Source organism: Microcaecilia unicolor, chromosome 3, assembly GCF_901765095.1.
Source record: "Microcaecilia unicolor chromosome 3, aMicUni1.1, whole genome shotgun sequence".
NCBI lineage: Eukaryota > Metazoa > Chordata > Amphibia > Gymnophiona > Siphonopidae > Microcaecilia > Microcaecilia unicolor.
This window is the reverse complement of record NC_044033.1, coordinates 221,339,210-221,362,756: the sequence shown is the minus strand read 5'-3', so window position 1 is coordinate 221,362,756 and position 23,547 is coordinate 221,339,210. Positions and strand designations below refer to the sequence as shown.

Below are 23,547 nucleotides of genomic sequence, written 5' to 3'. Positions count from 1 at the left end.
ACATGAGGGCGGGACACAGGCAGAGAAGGAAGGCCGACGGCAGCTCAGCTGATCTGCCCTGCTGCCTTCCGGCGAATGGATGTAAGTTCAGTAGCGAAGAGAGGGCCTGGGCCGGGTGGAGGAACGGTAGCGGCGACCTCGCGGGGGGGGGGGGGGAGCGGTGGCGACCACGCGGGGGGGGCCAGCGTCGACCTCCGAAACCCCAATACCAGCCCGTTTTAACGGGCTCAACGGCTAGTTGATTAAATAAGTTAAAGAATGCCGTAGATATGATGTTGGTTAAAAATAAAATTATATACAATAAATATGTAAACACTGCACGAGTGGCACCATACATGTAAAGAAAACAAAGAACACAAAAAACCATCAAATAATATATAAATGAATTGAACAATGCCATAAATATAATTGTTGCTTAAAATGGAATTATTTGATGTAATAAAATTATAAAACACTGCCTAAAATGGAAACAAATATATAAAAGATACGCATATCAAGACTCTTAAGGCTTGATGACTTAATGCCCCAATATCTTGGAGTATAACCTTGGCACACCAATCACCTGAAGTCTCTATTATTTTTTATGGAGTTTCTTTTATTGAATAAATCACAGATAATTTACTCACAGATAGACAGTGGTGCACCAAGGGGGGGGGGGGGGGCGGTAAGGACGGTCTGCCCTGGGTGCACGCCGCTGGGGGGGGGGGGTGCTGCGCGCCTGTTGGCACTTGTTCCCTCCCTGCTGCTCCCTCTGCGTGGAACAGGTTACTTCCTGTTCCGGGGCAGAGGGAGCAGCAGGGAACGAGCGGACTCGGAGCCGACAGGCGCACGGCACCTCCCCCCAGCAGGTAAAAATGCACCCGGGGGGGGGGGTGTAATTTGGCCGGGGGGGGGCGCATCGGCGATCCGCCCCGGGTGTCAGCCAGCCTAGGAACGCCACTGCAGATAGATGTTCTGAGGTGCTGCTCCAGGACACAGAGACTTCTTAATCTGAGAGCTGTTGGGGGTGAAGATCTGAAGAGAGGTAGATATATTGCAGGGGGGGAAGGATAGTTGAACAGGTAGAAATGGTCCAAAGCTGGGTGACTGGAATGTGCAATATCTCATTAGAGAGGAGATATTTTCAAGGTAAAAAAAAACCAGGTTCGTTACAGGGAGTTTCAGCAGGACGGAGCTGTCTGGAATGAAATGATCCATGCTCCATGTCTCTGGCTAGATGGTGTTGGAATGCCTCATGGCTGAAAGGACAAAGAGGTGTTGAGGCTTCACACAGGCTCAGGGAGGAGCAGATAGAGACCAATGGGGACAAAGCTTGCCATCGGTTAGCAAGGAGTGGCCCTAGAGGACGGCTCTCGATTGGGGGGAAAGGTCATACCTGGCTGACCTCCCAGGACAGAGATAGTGAGAATGACCAGGAAATGATAGCAGGAAAACAAAAGAGCCAAGCTTGGCAGAGAGAGGGAGGAGGTGGCAGAGAGAGGGAGGAGGTGGCAGAGAGAGGGAGGAGGTCTGGGCAGCCTCACAACCAGTGGTAATAGTTCTTACACAGCCAAGCAAGTGTGGTTGCACTGCCTGTGAACTACATTACCCACAGTGCATTGCTCATGTATCTTTGCAGTGAGAAAGTGCAGCAATGATAGTCCTTAGAACTGAGAATAACAGTAAAGGCATTACACATATTTTAGGATCACGTTATAAACTAGTGTGAGGCTGTCGGAGGACAGAACAACGCAGAACATCGAATGATGTATAAATAGATGAGCCTCCATATAGTCATAATGTATAATCATACAAGTAAAAAATTGAAACATCAAATGACATAGTAAAGTTAAAACATTGCCATGAACATAATTGTTGCTTAAAGTAGAACTAATGTTGGTATATTCACATGCAACCATCTCAGCATGTGAATGGTTGAATTAAAAATGAAGTATCAAGAGATAAATGTATGGTGCCACTCGTGCAGTGTTTTACACATTTATTGTATATAATTTTATTTTTAACCAACAATCATATTTACTGCATTCGTTAACTTATTTAATCAATTCATTCACATATCAGTTGATGTTTACTTTTTTGTAAGTATTACTATATACCACAATCATATTTAGGCATTTTTCAATTCATTTAAACATTAATTGATGCTCTGCGTATCATTCAAATGTCACTTCCTGAATATCAATGCTTTAAATTTGTGCAACTCCCGAATCTCCGTTGACGTTATATTAAAGACTTCTTGGCATCCTCCTTCAGCTGTCCTCACTTTTTTGTAGATAGGAAGTAAACCGGCGTAGAACAGAACTAGAAATACCCATTGTAGATAGCCAATATAAAAGTAGATCATGTTCAACCATATCAAACGTAGAATGAGAGACCCAAAGAGACAATGAGAATGGATGATTTATGATCCAAGGAGGTGCAATCTCATTGTATAGTGTAGTGAGAAGAGTTTCCGTACTGTGAGCTGTTCAGAAACCTGCCTGTCTAGGATGTAAAGTGAGAGTTTTTTCAGAAAAGGAGGCTAATTGTTTCAGAACAACTTTTTCCAGAGTTGTAAGATTGAAATAGGGCGGTAATTTAAAGGGAGAGAAGGGTCTAAGTCTAGTTGCTTAAAGATCAGCATAATGATGGCTGATTTCCAGGAACCAGGCACAATGAAGGAGTGCAACAGCAGCATCAAAGTAAGGAAAATGGTTTAACTAATGTAGCTGGTCATGGATCAAGTGCTGAAGATGTCAGATGGATGGAAGGCGATAATCGTAAGAGATCCTGTATTGTCGGGGAATTAAAACTGCTCCAAACTGCTGAAAGTGTCGGGCTGGAGTCTTGGATAATTGGAGAAGGGACTGAGAGATTCATGGAACTTCTAAGAAAGGGTATGATACATACCTGTAGCAGTTGTTCTCCGAGGACAGCAGGCTGATTGTTCTCACGACTGGGTGACGTCCGCGGCAGCCCCCACCAACCGGAAAGAAGCTTCGCGGGACGGTCGGCACGCAGGGCACGCCCACCGCGCATGCGCGGCCGTCTTCCCGCCCGTGCGCGACCGCTCCCGCCAGTTGAATGACTAGCAAAAGATGAAACACACAACTCCAAAGGGGAGGAGGGAGGGTAGGTGAGAACAATCAGCCTGCTGTCCTCGGAGAACAACTGCTACAGGTATGTATCATACCCTTTCTCCGAGGACAAGCAGGCTGCTTGTTCTCACGACTGGGGTATCCCTAGCTCTCAGGCTCACTCAAAACAAGAACCCAGGTCAATTGAACCTCGCAACGGCGAGGGAACAACAGAAATTGACCTACGAAGAACAACTAACTGAGAGTGCAGCCTGACCAGAATAAATTCGGGTCCTGGAGGGTGGAGTTGGATTTACACCCCAAACAGATTCTGCAGCACCGACTGCCCGAACCGACTGTCGCGTCGGGTATCCTGCTGGAGGCAGTAATGAGATGTGAATGTGTGGACAGATGACCACGTCGCAGCCTTGCAAATCTCTTCAATAGTGGCTGACTTCAAGTGGGCCACTGACGCTGCCATGGCTCTAACACTATGAGCCGTGACATGCCCCTCAAGAGTCAGCCCAGCCTGGGCGTAAGTGAAGGAAATGCAATCTGCTAGCCAATTAGAGATGGTGCGTTTCCCGACAGCGACCCCTAGCCTGTTAGGGTCGAAAGAAATAAACAATTGGGCGGACTGTCTGTTGGGCTGTGTCCGCTCCAAGTAGAAGGCCAATGCTCTCTTGCAGTCCAATGTGTGCAACTGACGTTCAGCAGGGCGGGTATGCGGCCTGGGGAAGAATGTTGGCAAGACAATTGACTGGTTAAGATGGAACTCCGACACCACCTTCGGCAGGAACTTTGGGTGGGTGCGGAGCACTACTCTGTTGTGATGAAATTTGGTATATGGAGCATGAGCTACTAGGGCTTGAAGCTCACTGACCCTACGAGCTGAAGTAACTGCCACCAAGAAAATGACCTTCCAGGTCAAGTACTTCAGATGGCAGGTATTCAGTGGCTCAAAAGGAGGTTTCATCAGCTGGGTGAGAACGACGTTGAGATCCCATGACACAGTAGGAGGCTTGATAGGGGGCTTTGACAAAAGCAAGCCTCTCATGAATCGAACGACTAAAGGCTCTCCAGAGATGGCTTTACCTTCCACACGAAAATGGTAAGCACTAATCGCACTAAGATGATTCCTTACTGAGTTGGTCTTGAGGCCAGACTCTGACAAGTGCAGAAGGTATTCAAGCAGGTTCTGTGCAGGGCAAGAACGAGGTTCTAGGGCCTTGCTCTCACACCACACGACAAACCTCCTCCACTTGAAAAAGTAACTCTTTTTAGTGGAATCCTTCCTAGAGGCAAGTAAGACCCGGGAGACACCCTCAGACAGACCCAACGCAGCGAAGTCTACGCCCTCAACATCCAGGCCGTGAGAGCCAGAGAGTGAAGGTTGGGGTGCAGCAACGCTCCGTCGTTCTGCGAATGAGAGTCGGAAAACACTCCAATCTCCACGGTTCTTCTGAAGACAACTCCAGAAGAAGAGGGAACCAGATCTGACGGGGCCAAAAGGGCGCTATCAGAATCATGGTGCCGCGGTCTTGCTTGAGCTTCAGTAAGGTCTTCCCCACCAAAGGTATGGGAGGATAAGCATACAGGAGGCCGGTCCCCCAATGGAGGAGAAAGGCATCCGACGCTAGCCTGCCGTGTGTCTGAAGTCTGGAACAGAACAGAGGCAGCTTGTGGTTGGTCTGAGAGGCGAAAAGGTCCACCGAGGGGGTGCCCCACGCTCGGAAGATCTTGCGTACCACTCTGGCATGGAGCGACCACTCGTGCGGTTGCATGACTCTGCTCAGTCTGTCGGCCAGACTGTTGTTTACGCCTGCCAGGTATGTGGCTTGTAGGAGCATGCCGAACCGACACGCCCAACGCCACATCCCGACGGCCTCCTGACACAGGGGGCGAGATCCGGTGCCCCCCTGCTTGTTGACGTAATACATTGCAACCTGATTGTCTGTCCGAATTTGGATAATTTGGCAGGACAGCCGATCTCTGAAAGCCTTCAGTGCGTTCCAGATCGCTCGGAGCTCCAGGAGGTTGATCTGCAGATCCTTTTCCTGGAGGGACCACAGACCCTGGGTGTGAAGCCCATCGACATGGGCTCCCCACCCCAGGCGAGATGCATCCGTCGTCAGCACTTTCGTGGGCTGCGGAATTTGGAATGGACGTCCCAGGGTCAAATTGGTCCGTATGGTCCACCAGAGCAGTGAAGTGCGGCAACTGGTGGAGAGGCGGATGACATCTTCTAGATTCCCGGTGCTTGGAACCACTGGGAAGCTAGGGTCCATTGAGCAGATCTCATGTGAAGACGAGCCATGGGAGTCACATGAACTGTGGAGGCCATATGACCCAGAAGTCTCAACATCTGCCGAGCTGTGATCTGCTGAGACGCTCTGGTCTGCGAAGCCAGGGCCCAGAGATTGGTGGCCCTCGCTTCGGGAAGGTAGGCCTGGGCCGTCTGGGAATTCAGCAGCGCTCCTATGAATTCCAGAGACTGAGTTGGCTGGAGATGGGACTTTGGGTAATTTATCACAAACCCCAGCAGCTCCAGAAGTTGAATAGTGCACTGCATGGACCGGAGGGCTCCTGCCTCCGAGGTGTTCTTGACCAGCCAATCGTCGAGATATGGGAACACGTGCACTCCCAGCTTGCGTAGGTAGGGCCGCTACCACCACGAGGCACTTGGTAAACACTCGTGGGGCAGAGGCGAGCCCAAAGGGCAGCACACAATACTGAAAGTGCCGTGCGCCCAGGCGGAATCTGAGATACTGTCTGTGAGCTGGCAGTATCGGTATGTGAGTATATGCGTCCTTTAAATCCAGGGAACATAGCCAATCGTTTTTTCTGAATCATTGGCAGAAGGGTGCCCAAGGAAAGCATCCTGAACTTTTCTTTGACCAGGAATTTGTTCAGGCCTCTCAGGTCTAGGATGGGACGCATCCCCCCTGTTTTCTTTTCCACAAGGAAGTACCTGGAATAGAAACCCTGCCCTTCCTGCCCGGGTGGTACGGGCTCGACCGCATTGGCGCTGAGAAGGGCGGAGAGTTTCCTCTGCAAGTACCTGCTTGTGATGGGAGCTGAAAGACTGAGCTCCCGGGGGACAATTTGGAGGCAGGGAGGCCAAATTCAGGGCGTATCCGCACCGCACTATTTGGAGAACCCACTGGTCGGAGGTTATGAGAGGCCACCTTTGGTGAAAAAATTTTAACCTCCCTCCGACCGGCAGATCGTCCGGTACGGACACTTGTAGGGGCGGCTATGTTCCCGTGGATCCAGTCAAAAAGCCCGTCCCCGGCTTTTGCTGTGGAGGCGCAGGGGGCTGCTTAGGCGCACGCTGTTGACGAGAACGAGCGCGCTGGGGCTGTCCCTGTGCCTGACGAGGCCTTCGGGCCGGCTGGTTGTACCTACGCTTCGCAAAAGAATAGGGTGCAGCCAGCCGGCCCGGGAAAAACGTCCACCTGTGGAGGTGGATGCTGAAGGCGCCCGGTGGGAGAGCTTGTCGAGAGCGGTTTCCCGCTGATGCAGTTGGTCCACCATCTGCTCGACCTTCTCACCGAAAATGTTATCGCCCCGGCAAGGGACGTCAGCCAGTCTCTGCTGGGTGCGGTTGTCCAGGTCAGAGGCACGCAGCCATGAGAGCCTGCGCATCACTATACCTTGGGCCGCAGCACGAGATGCCACGTCACAGGTGTCAAAAATACCCCTGGACAGGAACTTTCTGCCACGCCTTCAGCTGCCTGACCACCTCCTGATAAGGCCCTGGACTGCTCCGGCGGGAGCTTCTCGACCAGGTCCGCCAGCTGTTGCACATTGGTCCGCATGTGGATGCTCATATAGAGCAGGTATGACTGGATGCGGGTCACGAGCATGGAGGATTGGTAGGCCTTCCTCTCAAACGAGTCCAGAGTGCGAGACTCCCGCCCCGGGGGCGCCGAGGCGGTATCCCTCGAACTCCGTGCCCTCTTGAGAGCAGAATCCAAGGACCGTCTGAGTCATGGGGCAATTGGGGCGCACTGAGCTCTGGGTCAGAAGTGGATCCTGTACCTGGGACTCGCTTTCTTGGGAATGGTGGGATTAGTTAGTGGGTCGCACCCAGTTCCGGAGCAGCGTCTCCTTCGGACATTGTGCAGCGGCACCGTGGAGGACTCTCTAGGTGGTGATGGATAGTCGAGGACCTCGAGCATCTCGGCCCTCGGCTCTTCCACAGAGACCACGTGGAAGGGAATGCTGATAGCATATCCCGCACAAAGGAGGCAAAGGAGAGACTCTCAGGAGGTGAGAGCTTCCTCTCCGGTGAAGGCGTGGGGTCCGAGGGAAGGCCCGTAGGACTCCTCTGAGGAGAAATATCTAGGGTCCTCCTCTTCCCCACCACGAGTCCTCATCCTCGGTATCGGACCATTAGCTCTGTAGCGTGAGTCCTGTACCGGGCCCGGATCGACGTCGAGGCACCGAGGTCTCGGGTCAATCGAGCGGTGGACTCCCCGCGCCGGCGGGGACGGAGCTCCCTCCATCGACGTCGACGGGGACTCCACCTGCGTGGCGGTCGAGCCGGCACCGCAAGCGGCGGCGGTGTCGACAGCCCGCGCCAGGGGCTAGAGCTCGCCGGCGCCACAGTCATCGGCGCCGAGGGCGCAAGCACCCCCGGCGCCGGCACAGCCTGGCGCATCAGCCCTTCCAGGATCCCCGGAAGGATGGCTCTGAGGCACTCGTCCAGGCCCGCTGCCGGGAAAGGCGGTGGGGCCGGTAAGGGTGTCGGTGCCGGAAGCTGCTGGGGGCCAGGAGACGGCACCTCGGTGCCGGAACCCCGACGCGTCGGTACCTCTACAACCGACGGAGACCTCTCCTCACGATGATGACGCTTCGGCGTCGCCTCCTCTCCGACATCGGGATGCACCGAAGGCGACCGGTGACGGCGCTTCTTGTCTTTCTTCCGATGCACGTCACCGGCGCCGGAGGGCATGGAGGAGGAGGAGGTCGATCCCCCTCGGTCTCGAGATACCGGGTCAGACAGGGTTCGGTCCCGTGGGCCACGAGCTGAGGGCGTGACCGGGGCCGACTGCCCACGCGGCCTCTCACCCCCACTCTCACCGGAGGACCGGCGGGCCGACGGGACCTGTTCTCCTGGGGTCGCTGCCATCGGTGCCGATGTCTCGGGCATCGATACCGGTACCGAAGGGCCGGGCGTCGATACCGATGCCTTCGAGGTCGACGTCGAGGGGCCGGCGCAAGTTCCAAAAAGACGGTCCCGCAGAACTTGCCTCGCAACCTGAGTCCGTTTCCGGAGACCGAGACACAAAGAACACGACTTGAGATTGTGCTCCGGCCCGAGGCACTGGAGGCACCAAGCGTGGGTGTCGGTCTGCGAGATCGGCCGGCCGCAGCGACCACACTTTTTAAATCCACTCGGGACCTTCGAGGACATCGACGGAAAAATCGCGTCGGCGAAGTCAAAGTCGTCAATGGTGGCTAAAATCACACCACGAAAAACAACGACCGAGCGGCCACTAGGCCGCAACGTGGCGTCCCCGCTGGAAGCGAGGGAAAAAAGGGAGCGCGTGTCCCACACGCGCAGGGTTTCTTTTTTTTTTTTTATAAAAGGAAACCGGGCGGTTACGAAAACCGAAAAAACAATAGAAAAAAGCACGATTCGCGTAAACGCGATCGCAAAATCCGGCGGCTGAAGTAGAGAGAGCGGCAAGGCACGACTCTCTCCAGGCGCGGAAAAAAAGGAACTGGCGGGAGCGGTCGCGCACGGGCGGAAGACGGCCGCGCATGCGCGGTGGGCGTGCCCTGCGTGCCGACCGTCCCGCGAAGCTTCTTTCCGGTTGGTGGGGGCTGCCGCGGACGTCACCCAGTCGTGAGAACAAGCAGCCTGCTTGTCCTCGGAGAATGTTAATTTTATGTTGCCAGGCCATGGCGACAGTATCAAAGGAGATAAAGATTTGAGAGAGAGATGGAGGGGGAAGGATAGAAGGGAAATGTTTCTCATTATCTGAATCAACTTCTGAGACTTGTTACGAGTGAATTTAATAACCTTAGAATAGTGATATTTCTTAACTGCAGTGATTAATGAGTGATACTCAGTATACTTGAGTTTAAAGCAATAATGAATAACAGGGACTGGAGCTTTAGTGTTTGTTTATTTTGTTATTGAAATACTTTTTGAAAGCATAAACAATTGAATCAAATGCACGTGTAACTCCTAATTAGCGCCAATTACCTCCAATAATTGATGATTAGTGCCTAATAGACTAATTAGTTACATGCACAACTCAGAAGGAGTGTGACTATGAGAAGGGCATTCCTGGAAATTAGGCACAATGCTATAGAATATTAGCATTTGTGCACCTAACCACCATCAGTTGGGCGCGAGCATTTACACCAGCTTTCGGCAGGCAAAAAAGCTTGCACACACAGTTAGGCATCTAAAGGGCGCTCTGTGCAGACTGTTATTCTTTCAGTGAAATACTTCTGTAACAACATCAAAGGATTTATGATGCAGGCAATATGCTGAAATGTGGCTGTGTTAGGTTTTTGATTATTTTCTTCAATAAAGCCATTGTTCTCATCTTACTCTTTTCCTGTCTTTGTATGTCTTGGCACTCCTTTCATTACACCTTGCTGGATACTAGCCTCTTATTCATCCTATTTCCCATACTACTTACAGGAACTTTAGTATTGTACATTTGTTTTGTTACGGGAGCAATATCGTTCGTAGCTCTCACTCTTTTGGAAAGAGTGAGTTCTCTTTCACAAGAGTGCACACTACTCATGAAAATCATGCCCTGTTTTGGAAGAGTGCGCTTTCTTTCCAAAAGAGGACGCACTATTTTCCAGTAGTGAGTGAATACATGCAATTACTGTAACTTTCCCCCTGCCCTAACGGTCATGTCTGACTTCATTTTGTCTACCTTGTTTCTTTCGACTATATACTGTAAGTATATAAGTATTGCCATACTGGGACAGACCAAAGGTCCATCAGGCACAGCATCCTGTTTCCAACAGTGGCCAATCCAGTCACAAGTACCTGGCAAGATCTCAAAAATGTACAATACATTTTATTCTGCTTATCCTAGAAATAAACAGTGAATTTTCCCCAAGTCCATTTTAATAATGGTCTATGGACTTTTCCTTTAGGAAGCCATCCAAACCTTTTTTTAAACCCCGCTAACTGCCTTTGCTACATTCTCTGACAATGAATTCCAGAGTATAATTACAACTGAGTGAAGAAAAAAAATTCCAATTCATTTTAAATTTACTACTTTGTAGTTTCATTGTGTGCCCCTTAGTCCTAATATTTTTGGAAAGAGTAAACAAGTGATTCACGACTACCTGTTCCACTCCACTCATGATTTTATAGACCTCTATCATATCTCCCCTCAGCCATCTTTTCTCCAAGCTGAAGAGCCCTAGCCACTTTAGCCTTTCTTCATAGGGAAGTCGTCCCATCTCCTTTATCATTTTCTTCGCCCTTCTCTGTACCTTTTCTAATTCTACTATATCTTTTTTGAGATGCGGTGACCAGAATTGAACACAATATTCAAGGTGCGGTCGCACAATGGATTGATACAAAGGCATTATAACGTCCTCATTTCTGTTTTCCATTCCTTTCCTAATAATTCCTAATGTTCTGTTTGCTTTTTTAGCCGCTAAGGGTGGGATAGTAAACGTATAATAAACTTGAATATTTGTGCATGCGTAATGGTGCACATATGTGTGAATTAACAGGAATGAGTGTGCCCTTGTTCAGAAACAGTGTGCACTCTTTATGAAAAGTGCACACTGTTTCAGAAGAGTGTCCCCTATTAACAACACCTCATCCCCCTAAAAAAGTCAGAGTTTTTCCTATCGTTTCATTTTATGAAATGAGATTGGAAACTGATATTTCCCATGTCATTTCAAATGAATGCACAACTCTAATTTTATATACTTTTCCCAACAACAATCTACCTGCAGATATCCAGAAGAGGTACCAGGACAGGACCTGTTGCAAGGATTAAAATTGCACTGGTGAGTATTTACCTGCTGGGAAATTGCACTCAAAATTAGTAAAAGGTAGTCTTGAGGTTAAAACGGTAATTTCAATGTCTTTAAAAAATTACTCTGCATATTTAACATAGGCAGTTTAGACTATAGTTTTAGCATTTGAAGTCATTGTTTAAAGTTAAATAGAATCGTAAAAAAAGAGGGAATCAACCACACAATGTCAAACAGTACAACAAAGGAATGATGTAGGCCCAAAGGTGGATCAAGGAAGCACTTTATTGCAATATCTCGAAGGACCTGACAAGGGCCGTGTTTCGGCAAAACTGCCTGGGTCAGGGGTTGATACAGCATTTATGCTGTAATACTTTGCAAGTTTTTCATTGCTCTTGTATTTTATAACTGAAATAACTTTGTGTTTCATACTAGGATTTGCAGTATCAACCCCTGACGCAGGCAGTTTTGCCGAAACACGGCCCATGTCAGGTCCTTTGAGATGTTACAATAAAGTGCTTCCTTGATCCACCTTTGGGTCTACACCATTCCTTTGTTAAAGTTTAATAGGGCATCAGTTTAGAGCACAGCTAGCAGACAAAAAAATGTCCTGCCTAGAAGGATTGGGATGGCTATTTTAGTTGAAGATTCAATTATTAGGCAAATAGATAGCTGCATGGCTAGTGGATGTAAAGATCACTTGCTCACTTGCCTGTCTGGAGCAAAGGTGGCGGACCTCATGTGTTACCTATATGATTTTAGACAGTGCTGAGGAAGAGTCAGCTTTCTTGGTACATGTGAGTACGAACAACATAGGACAATGTGGGCGAGAGGTTCTGAGAGCCAAATTCAAGCTTTTAGGTAGAAAGTTGAAATCCAGAACCTCCAGGGTAGCATTTTCAGAAATGTTTCCAGTTCCACGAGTAGGACCCAAGAGGCAGGCAGAGCTCAGGAATCTCAATGCACGAATGAGATGATAATGAGGGGATGAGGGATTTAGATTTGTTAGAAACTGGTAACAATTTAGGGAAAGGGGAGCCTATTTTGAAAAGAGGGAATTGAATCTAACAGAATAAAATTCTGCAGGAAACGGATAGAAAATTGGAATCTTTATGGATAGAAATTCCATCTGGGAAGGGAATGAGAATACTGGTAGGGCTGTACTACCTCCGCATGGGCACAACATACAGACAGACGATGAAATGTTAATAGAAATTAGGGAAGCTAGAAAATTTGGCAGCACTATAATAATGTGTGATTTCACTTACCAAGGGGCTCTGTTACTAAGGTGCGTAGGCGCCTACGCGCATCCAACGTGTGTCAGTTTGGAACTACCACCCGGCTACTGCGTGCCCTTGGCGGTAATTCCATTTTTACGCACGTTGGAAAATATATTTTTATTTTCTGACAAGCGGCGCTAACCGGGCGGTAATTGGCAGTGTACATGTGCTGGCGATTACTACCCGGTTAACGTGTGAGACCTTACCGCTAAGTGAATAGGTGGTGGTAGGGTCTCAGGCCCAAAATGGATGCGCGCCAATTTTTATTTTGCTGCACATCCATTTTTGGACATAAAAAAAAGACCCTTCTTGTTGGTGCGCTGAAAAATGGACCTGCGCACGTCCAAAACATGTGCCTACATTAGCGCAGGCCATTTTTCAGTGCACCTTAGTGAAAGGACCCCCAAGTTAACAGTAAGAGTAGACAAATTCCAGAAAAAAAAGCTGCTGAAATCAAAGAAGCAAGGATTCTTTCCAATGGGAAATGGACTTGAGAAAGCTATAAAAAATAAGAAAGTGGAGACAAAGACCTCTAACTTATAAAATTAATAGGGCTAGAAATCTATAATTATTGGTCAGAAAAAAAAAACTCCACTTAAAACATACAAAATATTGAAAAAGACTATAGGTTCCTGCTTCAATCCAAAAGATGACAATGAGGGGCATAATCGAATGGCGCCGGCGAAATAGATCGCCGGCGATCTATTTTGGTGGCGGCGCAACAGCTGGCCGGAACTGTATTATCGAAAAAGATGGCCAGCCATCTTTTGTTTCGATAATACGGTTCGAACTGGCCAAATGCCTTGGATTAGCCGGGTTTGAGATGGCCGCTTTTGTTTTTCAGTGATAATGGAAGTTAAAAGCGGCCATCTCAACCCTGGCTATATCCAAGGCATTTGGTTTTGGGAAGAGCCAGCATTTGTAGTGCACTGATCCCCAGGTGCATAGCTCCCTCACCTTGGGTGCTGAGCCCCCCAAATCCCCCCAAACCCACTCCCCACAACTCTACACCATTACCATAGCCCTTAAGGGTGAAGGGGGGCACCTACATGTGGGTACAGTGGGTTTTGGGGGGGTTTGGAGGGCTCAACACTTAGCACCACAACTGTAACAGGTAGGGGGGGTGGACCTGGGTCTGCCTGCCTGAAGTGCACTGCACCCATTAAAAACTGCTCCAGGGACTTGCATACTGCTGTCAGGGAGCTGGGTATCACATTTGAGGCTGGCATACAGGCTGGCAAAAAAGGTTTTTATTTTTATTTTTTTAGTGTGGGAGGGGGTTGGTGACCACTGGGGGAGTATGGGGACGTCATCCACCATTCCCTCCGGTGCTCATCTGGTCATTTAGGGCACTTTTTTGAGCCTTTTAGTCGTGAAAATAAAAGGACCAAGTAAACCCGGCGAAATACTGATTAACGCCGCTTTTTTTTCCATTATCTGTGAAAGCCGGCTATCTGGTAGCCACGCCCATGCCCGCCTATGTCCCGCGTTCGCTACACCACCGATACGCCCCCTTGAACTTTCGCCGGCTCAGCAACGGGAAAGCGGCGATGGTGTCATAAAAGCTTTCGATTATACAGATTTCGCCGCTTTTGAGAGATCACCAGCCATCTCCCGATTTACATCAGAAGATGCCCGGTGATCACTTTCGAAAATAAGCCTGAATGTGTGTCTCCTTCACTTAGGGGCCCTTTTATTAAATGGCGGTGCGGCTACTGAGCAGGTAGTGTGCAGGAAATCAGCACTACTGCCAGGCGTGCCCAGGCACCTAGCAGTAGTTCTGATTTTGCTGTGCGCCATTTCCCACACCGGAAAGTAATTTTCTAGCACGGGCCTATGGTGTAGGCGCACCCGGTGGTAATCGCTGCCCGAATACTGCTCGGTTAATGCAGGAGCCCTTACTGACTACTAAATAGGACACTAAGGTCTCAGTCAGTAAATGGCCGCTTGCAGACTTTTTTTTTATTTATCACATGGCCATTTAAGCCTTCATTTTAAAAATAGGGATTTTACTGCAACGGTAGTAAGTGGCCTGGGCGCATGGCAATTCTACGCGCCCACACTACCACGGCCACATACTACTGCAGCTTAGTAAAAGGACCCCTTAATTATCAAACAACTCAGAAAATGCCAAGACACCAAATTCTATAAATGGCGCCTTCAGTTGTGTGCGACAATTTGGCTGCATGTGCAAATTGCACACACAACTTAATTGATTAACAAGCCAATCAGCACCTATAATTAGTGATTAACAACCAATTAGCAGCAGCACTAATTGGCTTTAATTACAATTTACGTGCACAATTTTCTAGGCATGTTCTATAACGTACTGTGTGTAAATTCTAATGCATGCAGCCAAAAAGGGGGCATGGCCATGGGCAGGTTGTGGGCGTTTCAAAAAACTATGCGCACTATTATAGAATACACTTGATCAGTGCAGGCATTTAGGCCTGGTTTTAGGTGGCCTAAATGGGTGCGCCTAAATTGCAAGAACGGCACATGAGCCTATTCTATAAACTATGCCTAACTTTAGGCGTAGTTTATAGAATCGTGCTAAGGGTGTGGTTTTCCAGTGCCAATTTCTAAGGCACCATTTATAGAATTTTGCCCAAAGTATCCTGCAAAAGTTCTTATCTCAAAAAAAAAATCATTGATAGCCTACACAAGTTGGATTGTCATCTATTGATAATTTTTTTTTTGAGATAATCATAATGATTTAGCTGTATGCTAGGGAAAACATTGATTTTTACAAAGAAATGATGAAATATTGTGCAGTTTATTTTATCGTGGAGTACATATAAAGAAAATCATAATGTGCTGAAATATGATGCCAATGTTTTTCTTTTCTGACAATTACTAGGATGCCAGCGAATGGATCTTTACCTATAAGGTGAATATCAAGCTCATTTTCAAAGCACTTAGCCTCCCAAAGTTCCATAGAAACCTATGGAACTTAGCCTCCCAAAGTGCTTTGAAAATATGCCTCTATGTGCTCCATATATTTACATTCAAGGTTGGGAGGAGACCTTTAGTCATGCTAGTCATTCCAATAAGTTATCAAAAAAGTCCCAAAGCCTACTTCAGGGGCCCTTTTACTAAGCCATGTAAGCATCTACATGTGCCCAACGCATGCCAAAATGGAGTTACCACCAGGCTACCGCTTGGCTCTTGCGGTAATTTCATTTTTGGCGCACATTCGATACTCATGTCCGAAAAATTTATTTTTGGATGCTCGTATCGGACGCACGCCAAGTGGCATTTGATGCATGTAAGTCACTACCGCCTGGTTACCGCGTGAAACTTTACCGCTAGGTCAATGACTGGCGGTAAGGTCTCAGACCCAAAATGGACACATGCCAATTTTCATTCTGCCACATGTCCATTTTCGGCAAAAATTTTAAAAAGGCATTTTTTGCAGGCGCGCTGAAAAATGGATATATATTACCGCAAACCATTTTTCAGCGCACCTAAGGAAAAGTACCGCTCAATGATTAATCAAAATTTGCCCCAGGTACAATATATAACTTAGATTGTGAGCCCATTAGGGACAGTGCAAAGTACCTGTAACCGCATAGTCGCCTCAGGAATCACTTGCGGTATATCAAATGCTGAAAATAATAAATAAATAATAGCTTTTCTCCCAAAATCTTGTACAAAATCATTCCTAGAAAGCATGAAGTTAGTGTGGTTCTTAAACTGAGTGACAGCAATCCCCCTTCCCTGGTCAATCATACGAGCAATTGATCAGACACCCTTGAAGATAAACCTTTGCTACTGGTGACCTGTGATTGTTAGCAAGCAGAAGAGGCCCCTTTTGAAAAAATGACACAGAACAAAAAAACAGAAAAAGGGGAAGCAGCCACTGATGTTCAAATCTTGGGATATTTATTAACAATTTAACACTATACAAAACCCTACATATGACTTGACGCAGTCCATTTTGGGGAAAAGGTGCCTGCCTCAGGAGTCTTAGGGACGAATCAATCAACTGTGTAGTTGTCAAAATACAGCAAAACATATAATGAAACAGCATTTTAAAAAAGGTGATATCAGGTGCACAAAATGTAACAAAACCGGAAAACACCAGCATTTTCCAGTTTTGTTTTCATACTGTGTCACATATCATCACCTTTATTTTTATGGTGTTTCATTACATGTTTTGCTGTATTTTGACAACTACACAGTTGATTGATTTGTCCCTAAAACTCCTCAGCAGGTGCCTTCTGCGCCGAAACACAGAACTGTATCGAGTCATGTATAGGGTTTTGTAAAGTGTTGAATTGTTAATAGATATCTTGTTGAACAATAGTTCTGAAAACATTTTTCAGAACAGGCAAGAACAAGGCTAATAAAAGAAAGAGATGATCATCTGTAAAAGTAAGGATGACCTCCATAGTACCTCAGGGGTGTGGACATGACTATTTGTGGGGCCTAGGTTAAAAATTGCTGATTTCCAGACCACTTACACAAAATTGTCTGGATAATGACTATACAACATGACAAACTATAATTAGTTAAAATAATATAAACAGATCAAGTAAAAAAGCAAATAAAAGAGAACTGATTTTATTCAAACTGTTACCCAACATGGTCACGTTTCACCCTCAGGCTGCTGGTAAACTGATACGAGTGGGTCAGGTTGAATTGAGAAGTGTGATAAGTGGTTTGATATGTTAACTATAAGGGGTATGCCTAGTTTTAACCCCTTTTAGTCTTTTTACCCCTGATGCAGCCTGAGGGAGAAACGTGAATGAAGTGAATGAAACCACTTCTCTTTTATTTATTTGTTTTTTTACTTGATCTGCTTTTATATTTTTTCATTAATTGTAGTTCTTCATGTTTGTATAGCCATTATCCACACAATTTTGTGTAAGTGGTCTGGAAATCGGCAATTTTATTTAAGTAGGCAGATCAGTGCCTCTTGTTTTGTTGAACTACAATTAGTTTACAGTACTCATTAATTAGTTATGACTAGTTCTTGTCTGTGAAAGTCTAAACCCCTGTTTACTAAGCTGTGCTAGCGGCTGCCGTGCACTAATGCCGACACAGCCCATTCACTTTGAATGGATTGTGTAGGCACTGCCATGCGGCTTAGTAACAGGGGATAAGGGCTGTGTTGTGATTTGAATTAATAGGCCTGCACATTATCTCCCCAGTTATTAATGCCATACAGACCTGAGTGATTTTTCTGATTTTCACCCACCCTTACTCATTTCCTACTTCTGCTCTTTCTTTCCAGAACGCACTATAGCAAACCTGATATTGGACAGGTTCCGTGAGTAATTGCCCTTTTATAATAGAAATGCCAAATGCATTTTTATAGTTTTTAAAATATTTTTACCCTGGGAATGGTGCATTAGACCATGGTAGATTAGGGATATGAAAGGAAAAAAAAACATTCCTTCAATGTGATTTAAGCAGGCAGAAGAGGCTCCTGGCCCTTTAAATCACTCATGGCTGCTCAAACACTGATATTCAGTGACACTTAATCTGGCAGTGCCACTGAAAATCCACCAGTCATCCAATTTCCTTAGGTCTTCCTGCAATATTTCACAGTCCGCCTGTGTTTTAACAACCTTGAATAGTTTTGTATCAGATAAATGTGTTTCTTGTAAAAAGATTGTTTGCATTTTTTTTTCCTTTTGAGAGCTACAAAGTCTTTTTCTTTTTATAGGGTGTCTCATACCATGGACATGCCACGACACAGTGTTCAAATTAACCACGGAGTATTACAATAATTGAGGACCATAGGGAGTCGAGAGACAGAGTATGCAAAATAGGTAGTCTATTAAGAGTCTCAAGAAAATAACAAAGGAGAAAACAGTAGCTACTAAAGGAAAACAAAAGAAGAAGGAGAAAAAAATTGAGATGTAAAGACTGAAAGGTATACAGAGCGGAAAGCCTGGCCAAAAAGGAATATGTAGAGTGGGGAAGACAAAGGCAAGTCAGCAAAAGCTCAATCCCCCTGATACATCTGAAAAACAAAACAAAAAAAAACCTGGTGTAATCTATTATCACAGATAGTAAACAAAGAGTCATATATTGAGGTATGGAATGACATAGAGAGAAAATTAGAGCATCTGGATGGTTTGAGATAAACCTAACATTTGTCTAAAGTTTAAAAAATACAAACTCTTTACTAGAAGCAGGTACAATTCAAGCAATATGCTTAGAAACAATGAACGTCAAATAGTGCAGTCACATACATGTAACTAACGTAGATAACAAGAACATTTAAATACCGCATTCTCAAGTGATAACATCATATCCATAACTAGCTTTGAATTTATAAAATCAGATAGATGTTTTCAATACTTAGGTGGATATTTGTTATGTGGTATTGGAGACTGATATGAAATAAAGAAAGAATAATCAAAGGAGAATTAGGAAGTGTATTAATACAGACGGGTCTTATTATTTATTGATAATAAAGCAGGAATAGGATCTTTCCTGAAAGTAATGAACATATATGGACTTACTAAGTCCTAACGGCTTAGTAAAAGGACCCTCAAGTCTCTTGACTAACAAGTTGACTCTTTCAGACGCAATGAAGTGATGATTCTGACTCCCTGGCTGGCCCCAATTGTCTGGGAGGGACTTTTAACAGCGATATCCTAAAGGAAGACTATCAGCAGAAGAACTATAGAATTGGTCTTACGGTCTCTGCCATTGGAAAGTAAGTATCCCAGTCTCTGGCATTAGTTAGAGTTTCATTTTTTGGTATTAATTTATTTAAGTGAAGCAGGACCTATGAACACCGCTGGAGAAAACTGCAGCCTAATCCCATGGGTGTAGTGTGACTGTTTCATTCGGGGGGGGGGGGGGGGGGGGTGGGGGGGGGGGGGGCAAAGGATGGGAAGGGCATATTAGCATATTAATTTGTATATATATATATATTTATATAATCCACTTAAGTGCAAGGGTCTGGGACCAAAGAAATGCATGCAGTTAACTGGAGCCTGCACTTAACCGTTGTGACCCAAAGAAGCTTGACATCTGATAAACATATGTACAGTACTGTTTATTATTATACGTACAGTATACAGTCTCTGTTAACTGACATTAGGCTTACTTGAAGTAATTAGTTATAGTCCTCTGTACACTCTCGGGTCTGTGAGTCCCTAGACTATGTCTACCAGATGGTTACTTCCTGTTCCGGGGCAGAGGGAGCTGCAGCGAACGAACAAAGTTTAGCGAACTCGGAGGAGCAGGCGTGCGCCGCGGCACCCCCCCAGCACCGTGCACCCGGGGGGCTGTCATTTCGCCGAAGGGGGGGAGTGTCATCTAGCGGGGGGGGGGGGGGGGGGGCCGCTGCACCCAGGGGGGGGGTGCACCGGCGCTCCGCCCCGGGTACCATCCAGGCCAGGAACGCCACTGCATCAGATTCTTGTTTCTCACCATGCTGTTTCTTGAATTTTATGCTGTTCTTCTCCTTCCATCTTTCCAGCCATCCAACAGTGGCTTTGAATTCAGTTAGTCCAAGACTTTCTGCTACCTGGTTAGCTTTCTCCATAAGCAGTGGACCACTGTCTGCTCTTGACTCGAGAAAACCACCAAAGAAGAGCATCTTCTACATCCTCAGCTTTTTCCGCCCGTTTTCGTTTCCGTTTCCGTTGTGGATTTGTATTGTTTTGCCAGTCTTCCAGAAGACGGTCTTTCTGCTTCAAGACACGTGAAATTTGACTGGGATTGACACCATATTCTTTAGCAATAGATGCTTGACTTTGTTTGTTTGTTTTCTAATTTTTTAATTACTTCTATTCGTTCAGTCAGTGTTAAAGTCTTACAGTTCCACTGCCACGTCGACCCCAGTGTACACTCTAACAACATTTTTTTCGCTTATTCTGCCTGTGGCAGTTAAAGGGGTGGTAAATTTGAAATCTTGTTGGTTCTCAACGCCAATCGGCTTCCATATTCCGTCCACGCGCTTACGCAGAGTCTTTTCTGCAGAGGAGCAATCTTAAACCATGCAATAAACCGAAGTTTGTCAATATAGAAATTGATGGTGCCAAAAACGGACCGAAGTATGGCATGCAGTTAAACAGAGAATGCGCTTATCCGACATGCACATACATATTCATTATGGTTATTCCCAAAAAAGCCTGCTCTTTCTCCCTTCCTTCCTTCTTTCCTCCTTATCCAGAACTCCCTCTTCCTCTCTAATAGTATTTCCCCACCCCCTTTCCCATACCATGCCAGTGTAGACCTTAGAAATGCATAAGCTCTATAGTAGATCATAGGAGCCAACTTTTCAAAATGATTGGGGGTGCTGAATTTTTTTTACAGGTGTGCATTCCCCACCCCTCCCCTCCCCCCTTCCTCTCCGCCCCCTCTCCCCCTCCCCTCTGCCCCCCTCCCTTCCCTCAGAGTTCCAGTCCCGCCCTCCGTCTGAGTTCCAGTCCTGCCCTCCCTCCTCCCAGTTCCAGGGCTCCCTCCCTCCCAGTTCCAGGCCGCCCTCCCTCCCCTCTCTCCTTTCCCTCCCTCCCTTCGAGTTCTAGGCCCCCCTCCCTCCCTTTGAGTTCCAAGGCCCCCTCCCTTTGAGTTCCAAGGCCCCCTCCCTCCCTCTTTCCGTCCAAGTTCCAAGGCCCCCCTCCCTCCCTCTCTCCCTCCCAGTTCCAGGCCCGCCCTCCCTCTCTCTCTCTCCTTTCCCTCCCTCCCTTCGAGTTCCAAGGCCCCCCTCCCTCCCTCTCTCTCTCTCTTCTCCCTCCCTTCCTTCGAGTTCCAAGGCCCCCCTCCCTCCCTCCTTCCCTTCGAGTTCTAAGGCCCTCTCTCCCTCCCTCCCGGCCTCCCTCCCTCCGAGTTCCAAGGCCCCCTCCTCCTTCCCTTTCTTCGAGTTCCAAGGCCCCCTCCCTCCAAGTTCCAAGGCCCCCCCTTCGAATTCCAAGGCCCCCCTCCCTCCCTTTGAGTTCCAAGGCCCCCCCTCCCTCCGTCCGTCCGTCCGAATTTTAAAAGCCCTCTTCTTACCTCATCAGTGAAAAGCATGCACTGCAGGCTTGGCGCTTCAGCCTTCCCTTCTGTCTCTCAGCTCTGGTCGCGCCCTCATTTCCTGTTTCTGCAAGGGCGGACCAGAGCCGAGAGACAGAAGGGAAGGCTGAAGTGCCGAGCCTGCAGTGCACGCTTTTCACTGACGAGGTAAGAGGGCTTTTAAAATTCGGACGACGAATGGATGGAGGGCGGGCCCTGGAACTCGGAGGGACGGACGGACGGCCCTGGAACTCGGAGAGAGGTGGATGGCTGGCCCGCCCTGCAACTCAGAGGGAGGGAGGGAGGAAGGGACTTTTAAATTCTGGCTGGGCTGGAAGGGAACTTCCGGTGCGTAAAATATTGGGGGTGCTCGAGCACCCACAGCACCCACGGAGTCAGCGCCTATGATGTAGATCCTTCAAGAGGTAGTGTGTCATGATTTAGGCTCTACACCCTTTCTGATGTTTTGGTGCCACCATAAGGCCAACACACAATCTCTCCACTGCAAAACGCTATACACAAACTTGTGCAAATACCCCTCATAACCTTACCAAACCATAACAGCACTAATTCCAGACAGGATGAGCTACTCCTTATGCGTGGAAAGGCAGCACTGTAATTACACCGGCTCTAAAACACCAGTACACTACCTAATGAAAAAAAACAAAAAAGGCTGCAAATACTACACACTAGCAGAATGCTGCATCTTGATCACACATGAAAAACACATGACAACAGATATGACACAAGGAACTAGAATAAAAAACATATGAAGGCAATATACTGAACTGGAAAGTTACCTCAAGAAGTCAGACTCAGCATACAGCAATACTAGAAAATTGAAACTTACATGCAAAATATCACAGATGCACATTTCCAAAAGCTGACGTATTCCAATTAATAAATTCAGAAATAAATACTTTTTCTACCTTTGTTGTCTGATCATTTAGTTTTTCTATTCGCTTTGGTCCCAGTGTCTTCTGTTTTGCAGTGTCTTCTTTCCATTGATATTTTTTCTGTCACCATGTCCACCATCCTCTTGTGTCTTTATGCGTCCTGTCTACCATCTGTAGCCCTGTCCCTATCCTTCCTCCAGTTTCAGCATCTACCCTCAAAGTGTTCCGATCCAGCCCTTAAATTCAGCAATTTACCCTCCATCCATATCCAGCTTTCTCCTCTCTCCCTCCCCTCCATCCGTTGCATCTCCTTCCTTCGTCTTTCCTTCCCTCCATCCTTGTCCAACATTTCTCCTCTCTTCCCTGCCCTCCACTCTATCCATGTCCAGCATTTCTCCTCTCTTCCCTCCTCTCCATCCATGTGAATTTCCTTCCTGACTTCCTCCCCTCCATCCATGTCCACAACTCTCCATTCTCCCCTGCCCTCTCCTCCATCCATCCAGCAAATTCCTCTCTCCCTCTCCCCTGCCCCCTTCATTCATCCATCCATGTCCAGCAAGTCTCCTCTCTCTCCTGCCCTCCCCCCTCCATCCATCCATGTCCAGCAACTCTCCATGCTCCCCTGCTCTTCCATCCATCCATATCCAGCAAATTTCTCTCTCTCCCTCCCCTCCATCCATCCATGTCCAGCAATTCTCCATCTCTCCTGCCCTCTCCTCCATCCATCCATATCGCAAATTTTCTCTCTCTCCTGCCTGCCCCCTCCATCCATCCATGGCCAGCAATTCTTCTCTCCCCTCTGCCCTCCCCTCCATGTCCAGCAATGTCTCACTCCCCCTGCCTTCCCCTCCCATCCATGTCCAGCGATTCTCCCTGCCCTCCCATCCATGTCCAGCGATTCTCCTTTGCCTTCCCCCCATCTATGTGCAACTATTCTCCTTTACCCCCCACCCTTCCCTCCCATCCATGTCCAGTGACTTCGCCGGCTCCCCCTTTTCAGTCCCCTGAGTTCTAGTTCCCTCCTTTCCATCCATCCATGTCCAGCAACTCTCCATTCTCCCCTGCCCTCTGCCTCCATCCATATCCAGCAAATGTCCTCCCTCCCCTGCTCCCTCCACCATCCATGTCCACATTCTCCTCACTCCTCTGCCCTCCCTCCATGTCCAGCGATTTCTCTTCTCTCCCCTGTCCTCGTACTCCATGTCCAGTGATTCTCCTTTGCCCCTCTCCTCCATATCCAGTGATTTCACCTCTGTCCCCTGCCCTCCCCTCCCAGCCATGTTCAGCGATTCTCCTCTCCCCTCCCCCCTATCCATGTCCAACACTTCTCCTTTGACCCCCTCCCTCCATGTCCAGTGACTTCCCCAGCTCCCC

At 47.5% G+C, this 23,547-nt stretch overlaps 1 protein-coding gene across 1 annotated transcript in view; it reads left to right on the top strand.

Annotated features, from left to right (window-relative positions):
• LOC115464394 (histo-blood group ABO system transferase-like) overlaps window positions 1-18,931 on the top strand; it is an 80,041-nt gene extending 61,110 nt beyond the window's left edge. The window contains exons 5-8 of the mRNA XM_030194776.1: window positions 11,013-11,066; window positions 15,174-15,203; window positions 17,553-17,588; window positions 18,856-18,931. Coding sequence (XP_030050636.1) covers window positions 11,013-11,066; window positions 15,174-15,203; window positions 17,553-17,588; window positions 18,856-18,931 — 196 coding nt within the window. The remainder of the gene's footprint in view (window positions 1-11,012; window positions 11,067-15,173; window positions 15,204-17,552; window positions 17,589-18,855) is intronic.
• The last annotated feature ends 4,616 nt before the right edge of the window (window positions 18,932-23,547 follow it).